Source organism: Rhagoletis zephyria, unplaced genomic scaffold (assembly GCF_001687245.7).
Source record: "Rhagoletis zephyria isolate East Lansing unplaced genomic scaffold, Rhagoletis_zephyria_1.1 Rzeph_scaffold_04730, whole genome shotgun sequence".
NCBI classification, from domain to species: domain Eukaryota; kingdom Metazoa; phylum Arthropoda; class Insecta; order Diptera; family Tephritidae; genus Rhagoletis; species Rhagoletis zephyria.
This window is the reverse complement of record NW_016161813.1, coordinates 34284-48241: the sequence shown is the minus strand read 5'-3', so window position 1 is coordinate 48241 and position 13958 is coordinate 34284. Positions and strand designations below refer to the sequence as shown.

General features: G+C 38.3%; 2 protein-coding genes across 3 annotated transcripts; one reads left to right on the top strand and one right to left on the bottom strand.

Annotated features, from left to right (window-relative positions):
* Positions 1-11393: 11393 nt before the first annotated feature.
* On the top strand, positions 11394-12896 carry LOC108371156 (oocyte zinc finger protein XlCOF6). The gene has a single exon (XM_017626663.1). The coding sequence runs from the start codon at positions 11563-11565 to the stop codon at positions 12556-12558; it is 996 nt and encodes a 331-aa protein (XP_017482152.1). The 5' UTR covers positions 11394-11562; the 3' UTR covers positions 12559-12896.
* On the bottom strand, positions 12682-13739 carry ND-B16.6 (NADH dehydrogenase (ubiquinone) B16.6 subunit). Of its 2 annotated transcripts, none has more exons than XM_017626664.1 (5): positions 13634-13739; positions 13461-13579; positions 13173-13393; positions 12892-13117; positions 12682-12831 (listed from the first exon to the last, which is right to left on the bottom strand). In XM_017626664.1, the coding sequence occupies exons 2-4, from the start codon at positions 13561-13563 to the stop codon at positions 12980-12982; spliced, it is 462 nt and encodes a 153-aa protein (XP_017482153.1). In that variant the 5' UTR covers positions 13564-13579; positions 13634-13739; the 3' UTR covers positions 12682-12831; positions 12892-12979. The 2 variants fall into 2 exon arrangements, with proteins under 2 accessions (XP_017482153.1, XP_017482154.1); XM_017626665.1 differs by having other exon boundaries at positions 13461-13573; positions 13634-13722.
* Between the last annotated feature and the right edge of the window lie 219 nt (positions 13740-13958).

Here is a 13958-nt window from a genome sequence, read left to right as displayed (position 1 = left end):
ATTTAGGGGCGGACATTAGCAACTTTTTTTTTCGACCCAGTCTAGTGCATATGCCTATGCTATATACATACATACAAACATAAAGATATTCATACAAATCAACAAGTACGCGCGCATAGTGTAAAAAATTGTGTATCCACAAACAGTGACACCATCTGTGTTTAGAGTCAGTTATGCGCGCCTGCAATTTAATAAACTACAAAACCATACTGTATTAACCCATTCGAAGGCAGTGTGTCGCATGAAGCATGCCTTTTCTTGCCAGTGCCAGTGCGGTGCAGAAATTCTTGCAAATTAATTATTTTCATATGTAATGCAGTTGCGACTGTCACTGGTCTTACGAGCGAGCCTCTAGAAAATTCTATGCTTTTCAATCCTCAGCTAAGTTGGGCGCGAAAAATATTTTTTTCCTGCATACAAGCGCACACACTCTGCCGCCTTCAGATGTTGCAACCCTTGGTTGGCGTGTCGCCAGGAGTGAGAACTCCAAAATTTTCCACAGCTCTTCGATCAAACAGCCAGTGGCATTTTTAAGGGTAGTTTTCTTGCGTTAGATGTTCTTTCGATTTTTTGTTTTTGTTTTTCTTGCTGGGTTGCCGTGGCAACAAAGGGGTTAATACACTCAGCGCACTAAATGCACATTAACCGAGTGGAAATTTCCATTGCTTATAAATTGTTTCGCGTAGCTGTGCTTCTGCTTTGTTTTCGCTCCGCTTTTTTCATTGTACCTACGCGAATATGAATACTTCAGCAAGCCAGCAATTTTTTTTTATGTGCATCTATGTATGTATGCGTGTGTGTATGTATTCCGATTTTTCGTGATTGCACAGCGGACCATGAAGCAACAAAATTTTGTAGAACGTTTAATACAGTAAAAGTAAAAAAAAAAATAATGCTTGGTAGAGAGAATACAAAGAATTTCTATATACATCTGGAATGTGCGGTGTTTTCAACATTGTGGCACACTGTAGATGCATATGCAGACAGTTGGTGTGGACTACAGGTAAAAAATATAGATATGGTACATACACAGAGTGTCGTACATATATGCGCGGGCATATATATATATATATGTCTTATTTATGTATATATGTACTATAAACATTTCTGAATGAATCCGGTATCGCGTTTGCACATACAGGCATTCGAGTAAATATATACTACATATGTATGTGCATACATATCTACATACATAATATTTGCAATGTTTTTCGTAGTAAATTTTTTTCGTAAATTTTTAATAGAAATATTATTCATTCTGCATCAAATGGCATATAAATTAATGATTCAAAGTTTTTACAAAATTTAGGAAAATTCGACAAATTTTCACCAAAATGTTCAAATTTTCACCAAAATTTTCAACCCTTAAACAAAATTTTCTAGAATTTTTTAGAGTATGCAGTTTTGTAGTATAATAAAATGCATGTTTTAAGTGGCTATAATCTACCGTTGATTTTTGAGAATGTTTTTACTGACGCTCTTCGGTATTTTTTCCCCAAACAAAAAAATCTATCACGCATCCGTTATATGAAGAAAATCAGAAACATCATCAGCAAGAGAAATGCTCAAAAATCAACGGTAGTTTATAGGCACTTAAAACTTGTACATACATGCTCAAAAAAATTCTAACAAATTTTATTTAAAGGTTGAAAATTTTGGTGAAAATTTGTGGAATTATCCTAAATTTTATACCAACTTTGAATTATTAATTTATATGCCATTTTATGCAGAATGAACTATATTTCTATTAAAAATTAACGAAAAAATTCATTACGAAAAACATTGCAAATATTTAAAAAAACAACACTGTACGGAAACATATTCTGGTTAGTGTAAGTATTTATGAATATTTAAATATTACATATTTTCCCAACCATGACATGCATACAAAATTATATGAAATTTGTAATGCATTTATGCTAAAGTGGAGTAGAAAGTGTCTGGAGAGGGCTGCAGCATGTTGAAAAATGGTTGAAAAGTGGGTCAGTTAAAGAAAAAATGAAATATATACATATTTTAACACATATTCAACTAAATATTTAACTGAATCATTGCGTTTTGAAATACGCTTTCCCAATTAATTGGACACAAATTGTAGACTATTGCCTGTGCGACAGAATGGGACACGTGGAAAGATAGAAAACAAATATTAAATTATCGTTTAGTTTTTATTAACTGCTAATTTATTTAGTTTAATTGCCTTCTAATTTTCTATATAGATACATACATATGTATAGACTCGCATGTATAAGCAACCCTTTAGAAAATCGAGATCAGAACTCGGGCAAAACTAGTTACTTTTATCACCGATGCTAGACTCGCTCTCGAAGGGCTTTCAAATTCAAGTTTTTTCACAGCTAAGGGCCGGTCTTGTTCAGTGTGATGGATAAAGCGTCGTTGTATTTAACCAGAGATTCGACCTCCGATTTGTGTTAACCAGACATTGAACAACCGGCCGTAAATCTTAAAAAGACATAATTATTCAACTCTGCAGTATTTTGTTACGCATTTAGAACAACATACATATCTCCACACTAACCGGAGTCTCTTTAAGCTGCTGCCGCCAATAGGGCGTGGTAGTCTGGATGTACTTTAGCTGGCCTTTATCTTCTCAAGCCTCGTGCTGAATCACCTGCATGGCAAAGCGAAACAAGCGAAACCAATTTCTGTTACCAAATATCCCAGTTTGTATAAATTTTATTTACACACGCCAATATACATACATATCGTCGTTTAAAGTACAAAGCCGCGTAACTGACATTGGCTGCCAAAAATTGGATTTGCTCACGGAAGCTCTTGGCTCAATCCTTATCCATTCGTCCTGAAACATACTAGCCAGAAATGCGATTGCTTTATAAGAAAGAGAACCATTTTGAAATATGAGTGTTTTTACGCTCTAGAAAATAATTTCTACAACTTCACATATGCGGTTTTGCACTTTAAACGACGATATGTACATAAATACAAACATGCACATGCTTGTCAAATGCACAAAGCTCATAAAGTTTCGCAACAGTCAGTCAGTCATATTTCGGGTTTTGATTTTTTTCTGTGCACTGCATTGCGATCGCTTGCAACTCACTCGCCTCCCTTGCCCCCTTAACAGCACAAACGAACAAACAAACAAACATAAATCACTTTTCATAATAAAAAAATCTAAATGAATGGGTGAAAACATTTGCAAATTCATAAGCTTTGCCAAGTGTGTTCGAGTGTCATAAAAGGGGCTGGTTTCGCTCAGACCGCCCAACTAAAAATAGTTACTGTAATAACGGACTGCCTGGTGAGATATGCACATAGTATCTACATACATATGTATGGTCACAAATGCAAGCAAAAAACGGGTGCCTTTACGGCTTCCTAAGTAATAACTTTCTGGGTGGGCTATTCCTGTTTTGCGTCTCCACCAAATGTTTATAGAACATTGAATGCTTTGGATCTGCGATGAACGTGACACTTGTCACAACATCCAGTGCAACAAGTTACACAATTATAGAAATTAATGAGTTATACAAGCGCTCACACACATACATACGTGCATACACATGTATGTAAGTACATATTTACATACTAAAATAAAGGAATAAAAACGGAAATTTATTAGAAAATAAAATGTAAAACAAAATGTGATGCTATGAACTCACGACTAATTTGAAATCATTACTCATTTCAATTATTGCCTCCCAAACCAAGCCCATCTACACTCTGCTGCAAATGTTAACTAAGGGTGTGTTCAGAAATGCATCAAGCCAAAGCCTCAGAATATTTTATTTCTAAACTGTAATTGATGAAAATGACTTATTTAATGCAACTAGCGTTAGCCCAGAATAGCTGATACTTAATATTTATTTTCGAAAAACCCAACTTCAGTTATGGCTAAAATCTCAAAACTAGGCATGAGTGGAAACCAAGTTGATTGCCCCGAATCGAAATTACTCATATGCCCCAACGAAGCTTTTGCGGAATTTCACAATTTGGCTAAATCTCAGAACCAGAAACCTGTATGCACGTACTTTTCCGAAGGTTTTCGAAGCGCTCAATTCGAATTCGAATCTGAACTCAGAAATTCAGTGTTGGCTCTGGTTTAAAAGATATCTTAAGCTAAAAGTTCGACAATAGCTATTTTGCCCTATATTTCAGGTTATGTAGTATCACAGAAAACTATTTGTTCCCAAAGCGATTAATGGCAACTTAAAGTATAATCCTCACACTTCCAAAAAATATCTTTTTTTCTCGCCGAGAAATCGTATTTTGAACTTTTCAGTTATGTACATTTTTAACCATTTAATCATCTTCTTTTTCTCGTTATTCCTTTAAAAATTCGGAGTGATACAAAATTTATTGAATTTTGAAGTGCTTTCCAACGGCATGACCATTCAATTGGCCGAACAGGGACAGTTCCAACACGCAATTTGCACATGACATTCATTAAATGATTGATGATTCGATGAATGTACGCAAATTACACAGGCCAACAAAATCGAACTTTTTTTTTGAAGCAGAAGAAATAGTATACATTTCCAAAGGAACTGTTACATGGCGTCAAGACTTTGAGATGTGCTAATCCGAAAATGCAAAACGCACTGAATATTTTTTTTAACTGAAAATTAGTCAAAGTAGCTTAACCCTCCGATGAGTGACAGTGCCGATGACGTTAGATTCGTGAGAAGGTCCTTAGGGACCTACAAAGAGTTGATCGATGTTTCGACTGTACATGTGCAACTTCTTTGGTATTTATGTTGTCTTTTGATTAAATTAACGTCCTGCATATATATTAGGAATGAAATAATTTGAAGAACAAGTGAAAAAAAAATCAAAACATGAAGACAAGTAACTTGTTATTTCTTCTAAAATTGTACAAGGTCCCTAGGGACCTTGTCACTAATCCCCGTACTATATATGTTGAAATCTCAATAACACTCGAACGTGATCCCGTATCCCTTCGAAACTTATTTTAAACGATTCAGCTTAATTTATTCTTGGAATACATGTATAAATTCTTTTCAAAAATGCATTAAACAAAAAGATATAGGCACATGAAATACGAAAAGGTCCCTAGGGACCTTCTCACAAATCGAAGGGTTAAAAAACAAATATGTATTCCCTTTTCGAATGCCGTTGAGTTTGCTCAAATATCTTCTTTTTTTTGCCGAGATATCGCATTTAGTGAAAAAATGTATAGCCAGGTTCATGCAATAAATATTTTAGTGTTTCTGCTTCTTGACCTTTTTTAGCCTGTGTTATTTAACTACATATTTATTAGACGCAGCACTCGAGCGATAATTATTCAACGTCCAACTCTCAAATTGGAACTAGTTTGAGACTGGCGGCAAAAGACTTTTAGCTTCAATTGTTCTAGATAATCAAAGAAAAAAGCAACACGTTTGTTTAGTGTACACAAGGCCTTACATTCAAGTTTCATATATGTATGTATGTACATTTCATGTGTGTGTGTGTGTATATATGTAGCAATTAAGCGGACGATGGTTAATTGCTCTGCATCGTTGGTGTCGAGTTTGAATTGGTCAATATTTATTATGGATGACGGCATGAGCTGTGGACATTCAATAAATCCCTTTCCGATCGTCTTAATAGAGTCTCATGTGGAATTTTAGTTTCTAAAGTTATTATTCACGTGTCGTTATTATTGTTATTAGAATGAAAGCCGAGCACGTCCTTCAGGGTAGTTTAAGTTAAACTACCCTACAAGACATTGCTGAGCACTTTAGGCAAAAATTCTCACACATTTACACTTTTGTTTTTGTAGTACGGCATAAATGAGTAGTTTGACTATTAGTACTGAGGACTTTCTGATGACAACATTGAGGGGAAAGTACTCAATTTTTTCCCATGGCCTGAACGAAAATGAGGACTTTGATAAGCACTTTTGTGATTAGGGATAATGATAATATGAGTACTCATATGATACTCAGCTGTCTTGTAGGGTGATAGGCCTTACACATACATATGTACAAAGATTTAAATTTTTTTTTTTAAATTTAATTTTAACTTAAGAACAGGGTACCTGACCTTTCCTTATAAATTTAAAAATGCGCTACATTTTAGTTCAAATTATTCATTAAAATGACAGGCAAACGGGCTTAACCACCCACGCCGCGCTATTTAATAAAATATACATATACAAACATGTATATAAATAAATTTATTCAGAGTATTTAGAGAGATTACTTAGCTGATTTATATACATATGTACATTCATAGTATATAGGGTGTCCTAGACCACCCGTCCACCCTTTCTAAAATGGAGGAAAATGCTTTAATTGGAAAACGCAAAAATTTGAACTACCAAGTAAGGGATGCTCTTGGTCGTATTACCAACTTCCGGTTTCGACCGGGAGTGTGTTAAACTGACCGAAAGTGCAATTCCAGACAAACGTTTCCGACGAAAGTTGTGTCTGCAGAATCCGAAAATATGTATGCTCTTTGGCATTATACAAAAACCCACATGGAAATTCGTGAAATTTTAATTGGAGGTTTGGAGGTTTCTACCCTTTGATAATTTATAATAATCGATATGCACCCCCTGTATAAATATTTTCTCTCTTTATATTGCTGATTTGCTTTTTTTTATACTATCTCGCAATTCTAGGCGTAAGCTGCGCTTGAGTCGCTCAAAAGGTAATCGAAGATGCTGCATGTCATGCATGCAAGAGCATTGGCGGCTGGCTTTGATGTGTGTGAATGTTCGTGAGAAAAGTTGCATTGAAATATGATGCCATCGTGGTGATAAATCACGTGTAAATTTCGAATAATTTCACATGTCCACAACCGTAATAAACCGATGCCCGCCGCCGTAAAACCTAACCCAATATCTTTTAATTCTTTACAGCGCCACTGCACCTTTCCGCCGGACGCCTACAAAAGTCAACCGATTACTGATTAAATAATTAGGCAAACACATACATATAAACAACAAGTATGTACATGCATACATGCGCATAAAGGTGCATTTGCACAGTGGCTTTTTTTCACAAACCAGTTAGAACCAGTTGACATTCGCTCCAGTTTCATATGTGCCAATTATCGTATTCATCGCTTTTTAGTTTACCAAATAAAGTATGTAGTTATTAGGCAAGTGCACTCAATATGTACGCATGCACACACGTACACACCTGCAGAAGCGCTTAAATGCAGTACGCGGACATTGTATGGATGTACATACGTGAGTGTGTAGAATTTGCATTCAATTGTTTATTGTGAAATTCAGAGCTTGGAGCTGCCATTAAACTTGGTTCTCATCAAATGGGCGAAGGAAAATAAAGGAAAATGAAATTCAAGCATACAAATACACCTACATACTTATGTACATATATGCATATGCGGCATTTTATTAAAACAATTGAAGTGAATTTAAAAGGTTTGACTTTGAATTAAAAAAATAAAAGTTTCGCTTGAAAATCTTTTTATTAGTATTAAGTTTATAGTAAAAGGGCATGCGCAACTACACCTATGGCTAGTTAATCGTTGAGATATTGTTTGGGAATCCAATTAAATATTGCTTTCAAGGGAACATGGCTTATCTCGAGATAATCTGTTTTAATAAAATGCCACAGATATGTACATACATACATGCATATATAGACCGGAACAGCACTGGTTACGAAACTATGTACGCGTGACTCTGATGGGTTGTGTAAAATGTCCGGGAAGTTATGTAAATCAAATTTTCATTAATTGATAGATATTCAATTTAACTGATTTCGTTTTGAAAAATAATGGTTTTCACATCCGTTGTTCAATTCACGCCACAATTTAAGGCTGGGCGGAATTTATTTTGAAACTAAGGAGCAGTACTATGCATGCGCTCTATAGAAATTCTAGAATTATAAAAAAAAATACGAAAATATTAGCAAAAAATTACTAAATTGTACATATGTAATTAAAAATAATAAAGCAGATCGAAATTTTGTTTACAAACAAAAACATAAAACAGAAATCATTAAAGGAATATTGCCCATAGTCATAGTCGTAAGTTAAATCCCATTCTTGTTAAAATATAGTTTTAAGTTTAGAATAGTTTTTTAAGTTGTGTCAATCATAGACATCTTAGTTTTTTTTAAGATGAGTGAGAAATAATTGAAAATAATGAAATATGAGTACTTTAATTAGTCCACCCTGTGTCCGCTGCAGGATTGCGGATTTAGCAAGTCGGGAAGTCGTGGGTTCGAATCCCACTGCCAGGAAACACTTTTTTCCAACTACCGCAGAAGCAGCCATCTAAGCAAAGGTTGCAAGGTCTTATCGAGTGTATTGTGTGAAAGACTGAAGTCCAGTGTGGCTTTAGACCACCTGCCAAATCCACCATATACCAGGTATTCACAATACGCCAAATCTTGGAAAAGACCCGCGGAAATAGGACCGACTCACACCACCACTTTGACGATTTCAAAGCCGCTTTCGACAGCACGAAAAGAAGTTGTATTTATGCCGCGATGTCTGAATTCGGTATTCCCGCGAAACTAATACGGCTGTGTAAAATGATTTTGAGCATTACCATGAGCTCCGTCAAAATTGGGAAGGATCTCTCCGAGCCGTTTGATACCAAACGAGGTTTCAGATTTATTGTGATGTTGGAGAAGAACTGAGCGCCCCTGTGACACAATACTTAACAAGGGCGTACAATTGCTGGCGTATGCCGACGACACCGACATTATCGGTAAAAACAAGGGCTTAGTCTGTTCTGCCTTCTCTCATTTAGATAGAGAATCAAAGCGAATGGGTCTGGTGGTGAACGAGCACAAAACGAAGTATCTCCGTCATCACACAAACAGTCAGATCATGCCCGATTGGAACCCACGTCATCGTTGACAGTTACGAGTTTGAAAAAGTAGACGACTTCGTTTATTTGGGAACGAGCATTAACATAAATAATAATGTCAGCCTTGAAATTCAATGGAGAATCACTCTTGCCAACAAGTGCTACTTTGGACTGAGTGGGCAATTGACAAGTAAAGTTTTCCCTCGTCGTACAAAAATCGCTCTCTATAAGTCACTAATCATGCCTGTGCGGGTGTAGGGGCCGGACAATGAAAACATCTATTGAAGCAGCTCTTGGAGTTTTCGAGAGAAAGATTATGCCCAAGATTTACGGGCCTTTGCGCTTTAGCGATGGCGAATACCACAAACGATTTAACGATGAGCTGTATGAGCTTTACAGCGATATAGCAGCGAGTTAAAATTCAGCGGCGCCATTGGCTAGGTCATGTCGTTCGAATGGACAGAAACGCTCCAGCTCTGAAAGTATTCAACGCGGGTCGCGATGGTGGTAACTGAGGAAGAGGAAGGCCTCCTCTGCGTTGGAAATACCAGGTGAAGGACCTGGGTTCACTTGGCATTTCCAATTGGCGTCAGTTGGTACAGAAGAGAAGCGACTGGCGTGCTGTTTTGGACTCGGTCAAAATCGCTGGGGACCAGTAGGACGCAGTGGATGCCTTCTGATGTCGCCAAAACATCACCTGCATGACGAGGCGCAAATGCGCCCCATAAAGGAGCACAGCACAATGCTCTGCAAGCAATTCTTAGTAGGGAGCCACATATGTGGGCACCCGAACAGACAATTGCTTGCAGAGGAGCCCACGCCAAGTCATGACAGAAGGCAACCATATGAACTGACGGATAAAGCAACCTCTGGACACGACAGCATATCGACAGGCCCTGAGCGGCTTTCACAGGGAGTCGGTCTCATGTTACGTAAACTCCAGACCTGTGAATGCCGTTCTGGGCACGAAACCACCTGACGTGGACGAGACGGAGCTTCGTCTGCCTCGGAAGACTCGGACCACACTCGCCTAACTTCGATCTGGCTACTGCAGCCGGTTGAACTCATATCTGAGCAGACTAGATGCGGATGTGCCAAATAAGTGTCCGGCATGCGGAGAGACACCCCACGAATCGAAACGCCTCTTCGCATGCCCGCAAAACCCCACTCAACTGACGCCTTTGTCCCTATGGACAGACCCCATAGAGGCTGCACGCTTCTTGGGTCTCCCATTGGTTGAGCCTGACGATAACGACTGAGACTAGCCGATCTGGGCGGGGTTGTTGTAGCCGCTACAACAGCAGCAGCAGCAGCAGCAGCAACAACAACAACAACATTAAAAGGTTAAAATAGTTAGTGCGTTCCACAACGTCTACGATTTGCAGGTTTTGCAGGATTTAGTCCAAAGTCGTTCCCGTACGCCACGTTCACACAATTAGGGGATTCACAAGACGTGTTAACCGTCGTAAAATCTTAAGGTTAACATCTTTTTTAATTAAAATGGTTTTAGGGGATTTCTAACTAAACCGAAATTCTTTTAAACTGATAAAGAATATATAATTAGCCAACCCCCCAACCATTTTAACCGCTATTTTACATAAACAAGTGTTAAGCTTAAGATTTTACGACGGTTAACACGTCTTGTGAATCCCCTAAATGTTTATTAAAGGCGAAAACAGCTGTTCCTGTAAAACCTGCAAGTCCTGCAAATCGTGAAGTACGGGAACAGGCTAAGTGATTACTAGTGTTGGGAGTATCGAGTACTTTTGAGAATCGAGTACTTTCTTTAAATATACATAAGTTGGTAACAGTTCAATGCTAAGTTGGCCGGTTGCTCTGATGTACTGAAGACTTGAAGTACTTGTTACTTATTATCTAGCATGCATGCATTTATATTATACTCGTTTTTCTTACGTGTCTAAATGTAACTTATATTTTTCTTTCAATAAATTTCACTCATTACTATATGCTCAAAGCCTGATTAACACTAATCATCGGTTAACATCGTTATCGACGTTTTCGACTCCATTCATAAAACACGGTGTCGGTAACGTCGATAACGATGTTTAAACAGGGATTAGTGTCAACCACGCTTTGAGCAACCAGCCCTTAGTGCAGAATTTCACTAGGTGGCAGGAGTCTATTCAAATTAAAATATTAATTCCAAATAACGTCGATTGAATGCTACTTTGGAGTACTCAGTATCGATACTTTTGAAAATCGAGTACTGTCGATCCTTTTGAGAATCGACTAACACTAGTTGATTAATATAAAATACTATTTTAATAATTAAAACCTTTTTCTAACTTCTATATGGGTATGAGCCTTTAAGCAAATAACGTACGTATTCTGCATTTGTTCCGTCACTTTGCACTCTGAATTTCCCCTCCATTATTTTGTGGCAGTTTCATAATTCAAATTTAAAATTTCTCTTCCACCAAAAAAGTCCGTTTAGTCATAGTGACAGATGTAAGAACAAAAACAATTCAGATTTTGGGCACTTTAAAAATAATATTTGGCAGCCCTATTTGCCCAAAAATAAGCAATCGTTTCTTGACTGCAACCCTGCGCCCAACAATACTGCCAACTACTGCTGAAAATCAACTCGCACTTTGGCAAGTCTATCCACCATTTTGACTGAATGTTGCCACAATCGAATTTTCGTGTCAAATACCTTCGGTAGTGCATGAGGTTCGGGAAAAAAATCAACTCGGTGAAAAAGTGTTGACTAACTGCAGCGAAAAAGACGCGGAGCACTAAAACTCTCAAGGAAAAATTGCAACATGAACCCAAAGCGAGCAAAATACACAACACTGTCTGCATCTGTAAAAGAAGAGGTCGTTCCAGTGCTGATACACGATCCCAATGCTCCAGGTGGCCCCCAGTATGCCTATGCTACATTTGCTTCATCCGAAGAGGGCGAATCTACGGTTGAGTCACTGCCTGGAACACATGAGACAATTGTGAGCTCAGAAGAGGTGATTATTGACGAGCATGGACGCGCCGTGACCATACAACAGCTAGTCGACAATCATTCCGTAGAAGAGGTGGAGACTGTGGAGGAGAACGATGGCTCCCACACCATTTTGCACATTGTGCCCTCATCGCCCGTTACTGAGGAGGGCAATGAGAGCGGTGGCGATGGTGATGCTAATCTGAGTAATGAAGGGTTGGGACCACGCTCCAAGACTTTCTATTGCCCCAACTGTGGTAATTGCTACAGCGCTGCTGGCTCATTGAAGCTACACATGCGTGCTTGCATGAAGCGACGCGAAGAAGTGCCACCTGAGCAGCGGAAATGCGAAATATGCAACAAGGTATTCAATTCGGTTTCGTATCTAAAGGAGCACATGATGCGACATACAGGTGAAGGGCCAAGACGTTGTACTCGCTGTTATCGTAAGTTTATTGACGAGGAAAAGTGGAAGGCACACATGGAAACTCATAAGCAACAAGATAAGCTTGATGCTGAGGCTCAAGCATTGGCACAGCAGCACGGAGGCAAAAAAATAGTCGTTAAGGAATTTACATGCTCATTTTGCACGCACAATTTCACCGTGGTGTTTGAGGAAGGTCAAGTGAAACGCCGTTACGCCTGCGACGAGTGCCGCGACAAATATTCCAATGTGGAACAGCTAAAGCAGCATAAACAAATGGTGGGGGAGAAACGGGACTTTCATTGCGAACGATGTGGCCGAAAATTTGTGTTCGAAGGCTTTTTGCAGCGACATCTTCCCACCTGCGATGGCACAATAAAACGGCGCCGAGACTTGAAGTAAAGAGTGGCCTGTGACCCTGTTTATTCACTGCAGTTGCATTTGCTGCGCATCCCAGATATGCTTCTTTAAATCTAAGCGCTTCGCTCTAAATCTACCAATTCAATAAGTTTTTTTCGTACCTTATATTACTTGTAACTTGTTTATTTCGTTTGATAGATGAAGTTGTAAATACGCCATTTGGATAATTGGAGATGGTTGAATGCATCCGAAGAGGGGAAGTAGTATCCTGCATACTTGGGACTACGTCCTCGGTTTACTTGAATATTTTTAGTTCTGTGACATGTACATTTTTTGAATTAATAAAGAAGTTATAATAAAGCAAAGATTATTTACTTTTATTTATCTACTAATGCATTCCTAATGCGACGATTTGTTTTAATTTTTCCACGAAGTTGAAAAAGAAATCGAAATATGAAATTGCTTATGACCACAACTTCAGATGAGCGCGTTTGGCATACGATTCGTAGTTGGCGTGTGCATAGAATTCCTTGAACAAAGGAGTGACGAGAGTGTCTTTTGGCAAGGTCTTGTATATGGGCTCGCCGTACCAGGTGCCAACCTAAATATATAGAGAAAGTGAAATACATACAAATGGACTATTGATGTTTTCCCACCTCCCAGCCAGGAACGTTAGCCATCAATTTAGCTTCTTCGTCCCGATTGCGACGCAACTGTTTAAGGTATTCTCGATCACGTTCCGCAAGAAGCAAAGGAAATATGACGTTTTGAGCTGAACGCATTTCAATCTCCTCGCGCTGCACTTTTTTAGCCGTCAGGTAGTATATGTACAAACCGACGGTCGTGACAACAGCATAGCCGCCAATCATTTGAAATCCTAACAATATTTGATTTCATTTGCTTAACATGATTTGCATTTGTTACGTAGCGCTTTTGGTGCTCACCTGTGAAATAGCTCTTTGCTGGCACCCGGAGGAATGGGATTTTCTTGTAGCCGCCCGGTGGAGGCATATCCTGCTTCTTCGTGGCATTAGCTGTAGCCGACATCCTAAGTCGTCTTTATCTGTAATGTATTAAGATGTAAAGTGCTCTTGTAAATATTTAGAAATATTCTTACATCTCAGCTAAAAAGAAATTGGAAATTTTTTCCCGGAGCGCAATTTTGTCAAATTTGACAGCTGAGTTGCATAATAACTAGGGATGGGTAACTCAGCACGTAGCGCAACTATTGAGCTGTAGCGCACGTTCAAACTAACTTCTAAAAAAATATGACTCCGTAACTCAATAAATATTCGCTAAATAGTCGGCAATCAGAGAAAAGATTAAACCAAAGACGATAAAATTGCGAAAAATTTAATAGTTGTGAAAATTTACAATTCGCAACGACTCTACAGCGCATACCAACTCAATTCTGTTAACCAGCTCTACAGTGCAAACCAGCT

What these genes read in the sequence shown, in the direction of transcription:
- LOC108371156 (XM_017626663.1), top strand. Translation starts at nt 11,563, where the DNA reads ATGAACCCAAAGCGAGCAAAATACACAACACTGTCTGCATCTGTAAAA.
- ND-B16.6 (XM_017626664.1), bottom strand. Translation starts at nt 13,563, where the DNA reads ATGTCGGCTACAGCTAATGCCACGAAGAAGCAGGATATGCCTCCACCG. An exon ending in AGCAAAGAGCTATTTCACAG is followed by an intron (nt 13,394 to 13,460) that starts GTGAGCACCAAA and finishes AAATATTGTTAG; the next exon opens with GATTTCAAATGATTGGCGGC. An exon ending in CTAACGTTCCTGGCTGGGAG is followed by an intron (nt 13,118 to 13,172) that starts GTGGGAAAACAT and finishes CTATATATTTAG; the next exon opens with GTTGGCACCTGGTACGGCGA.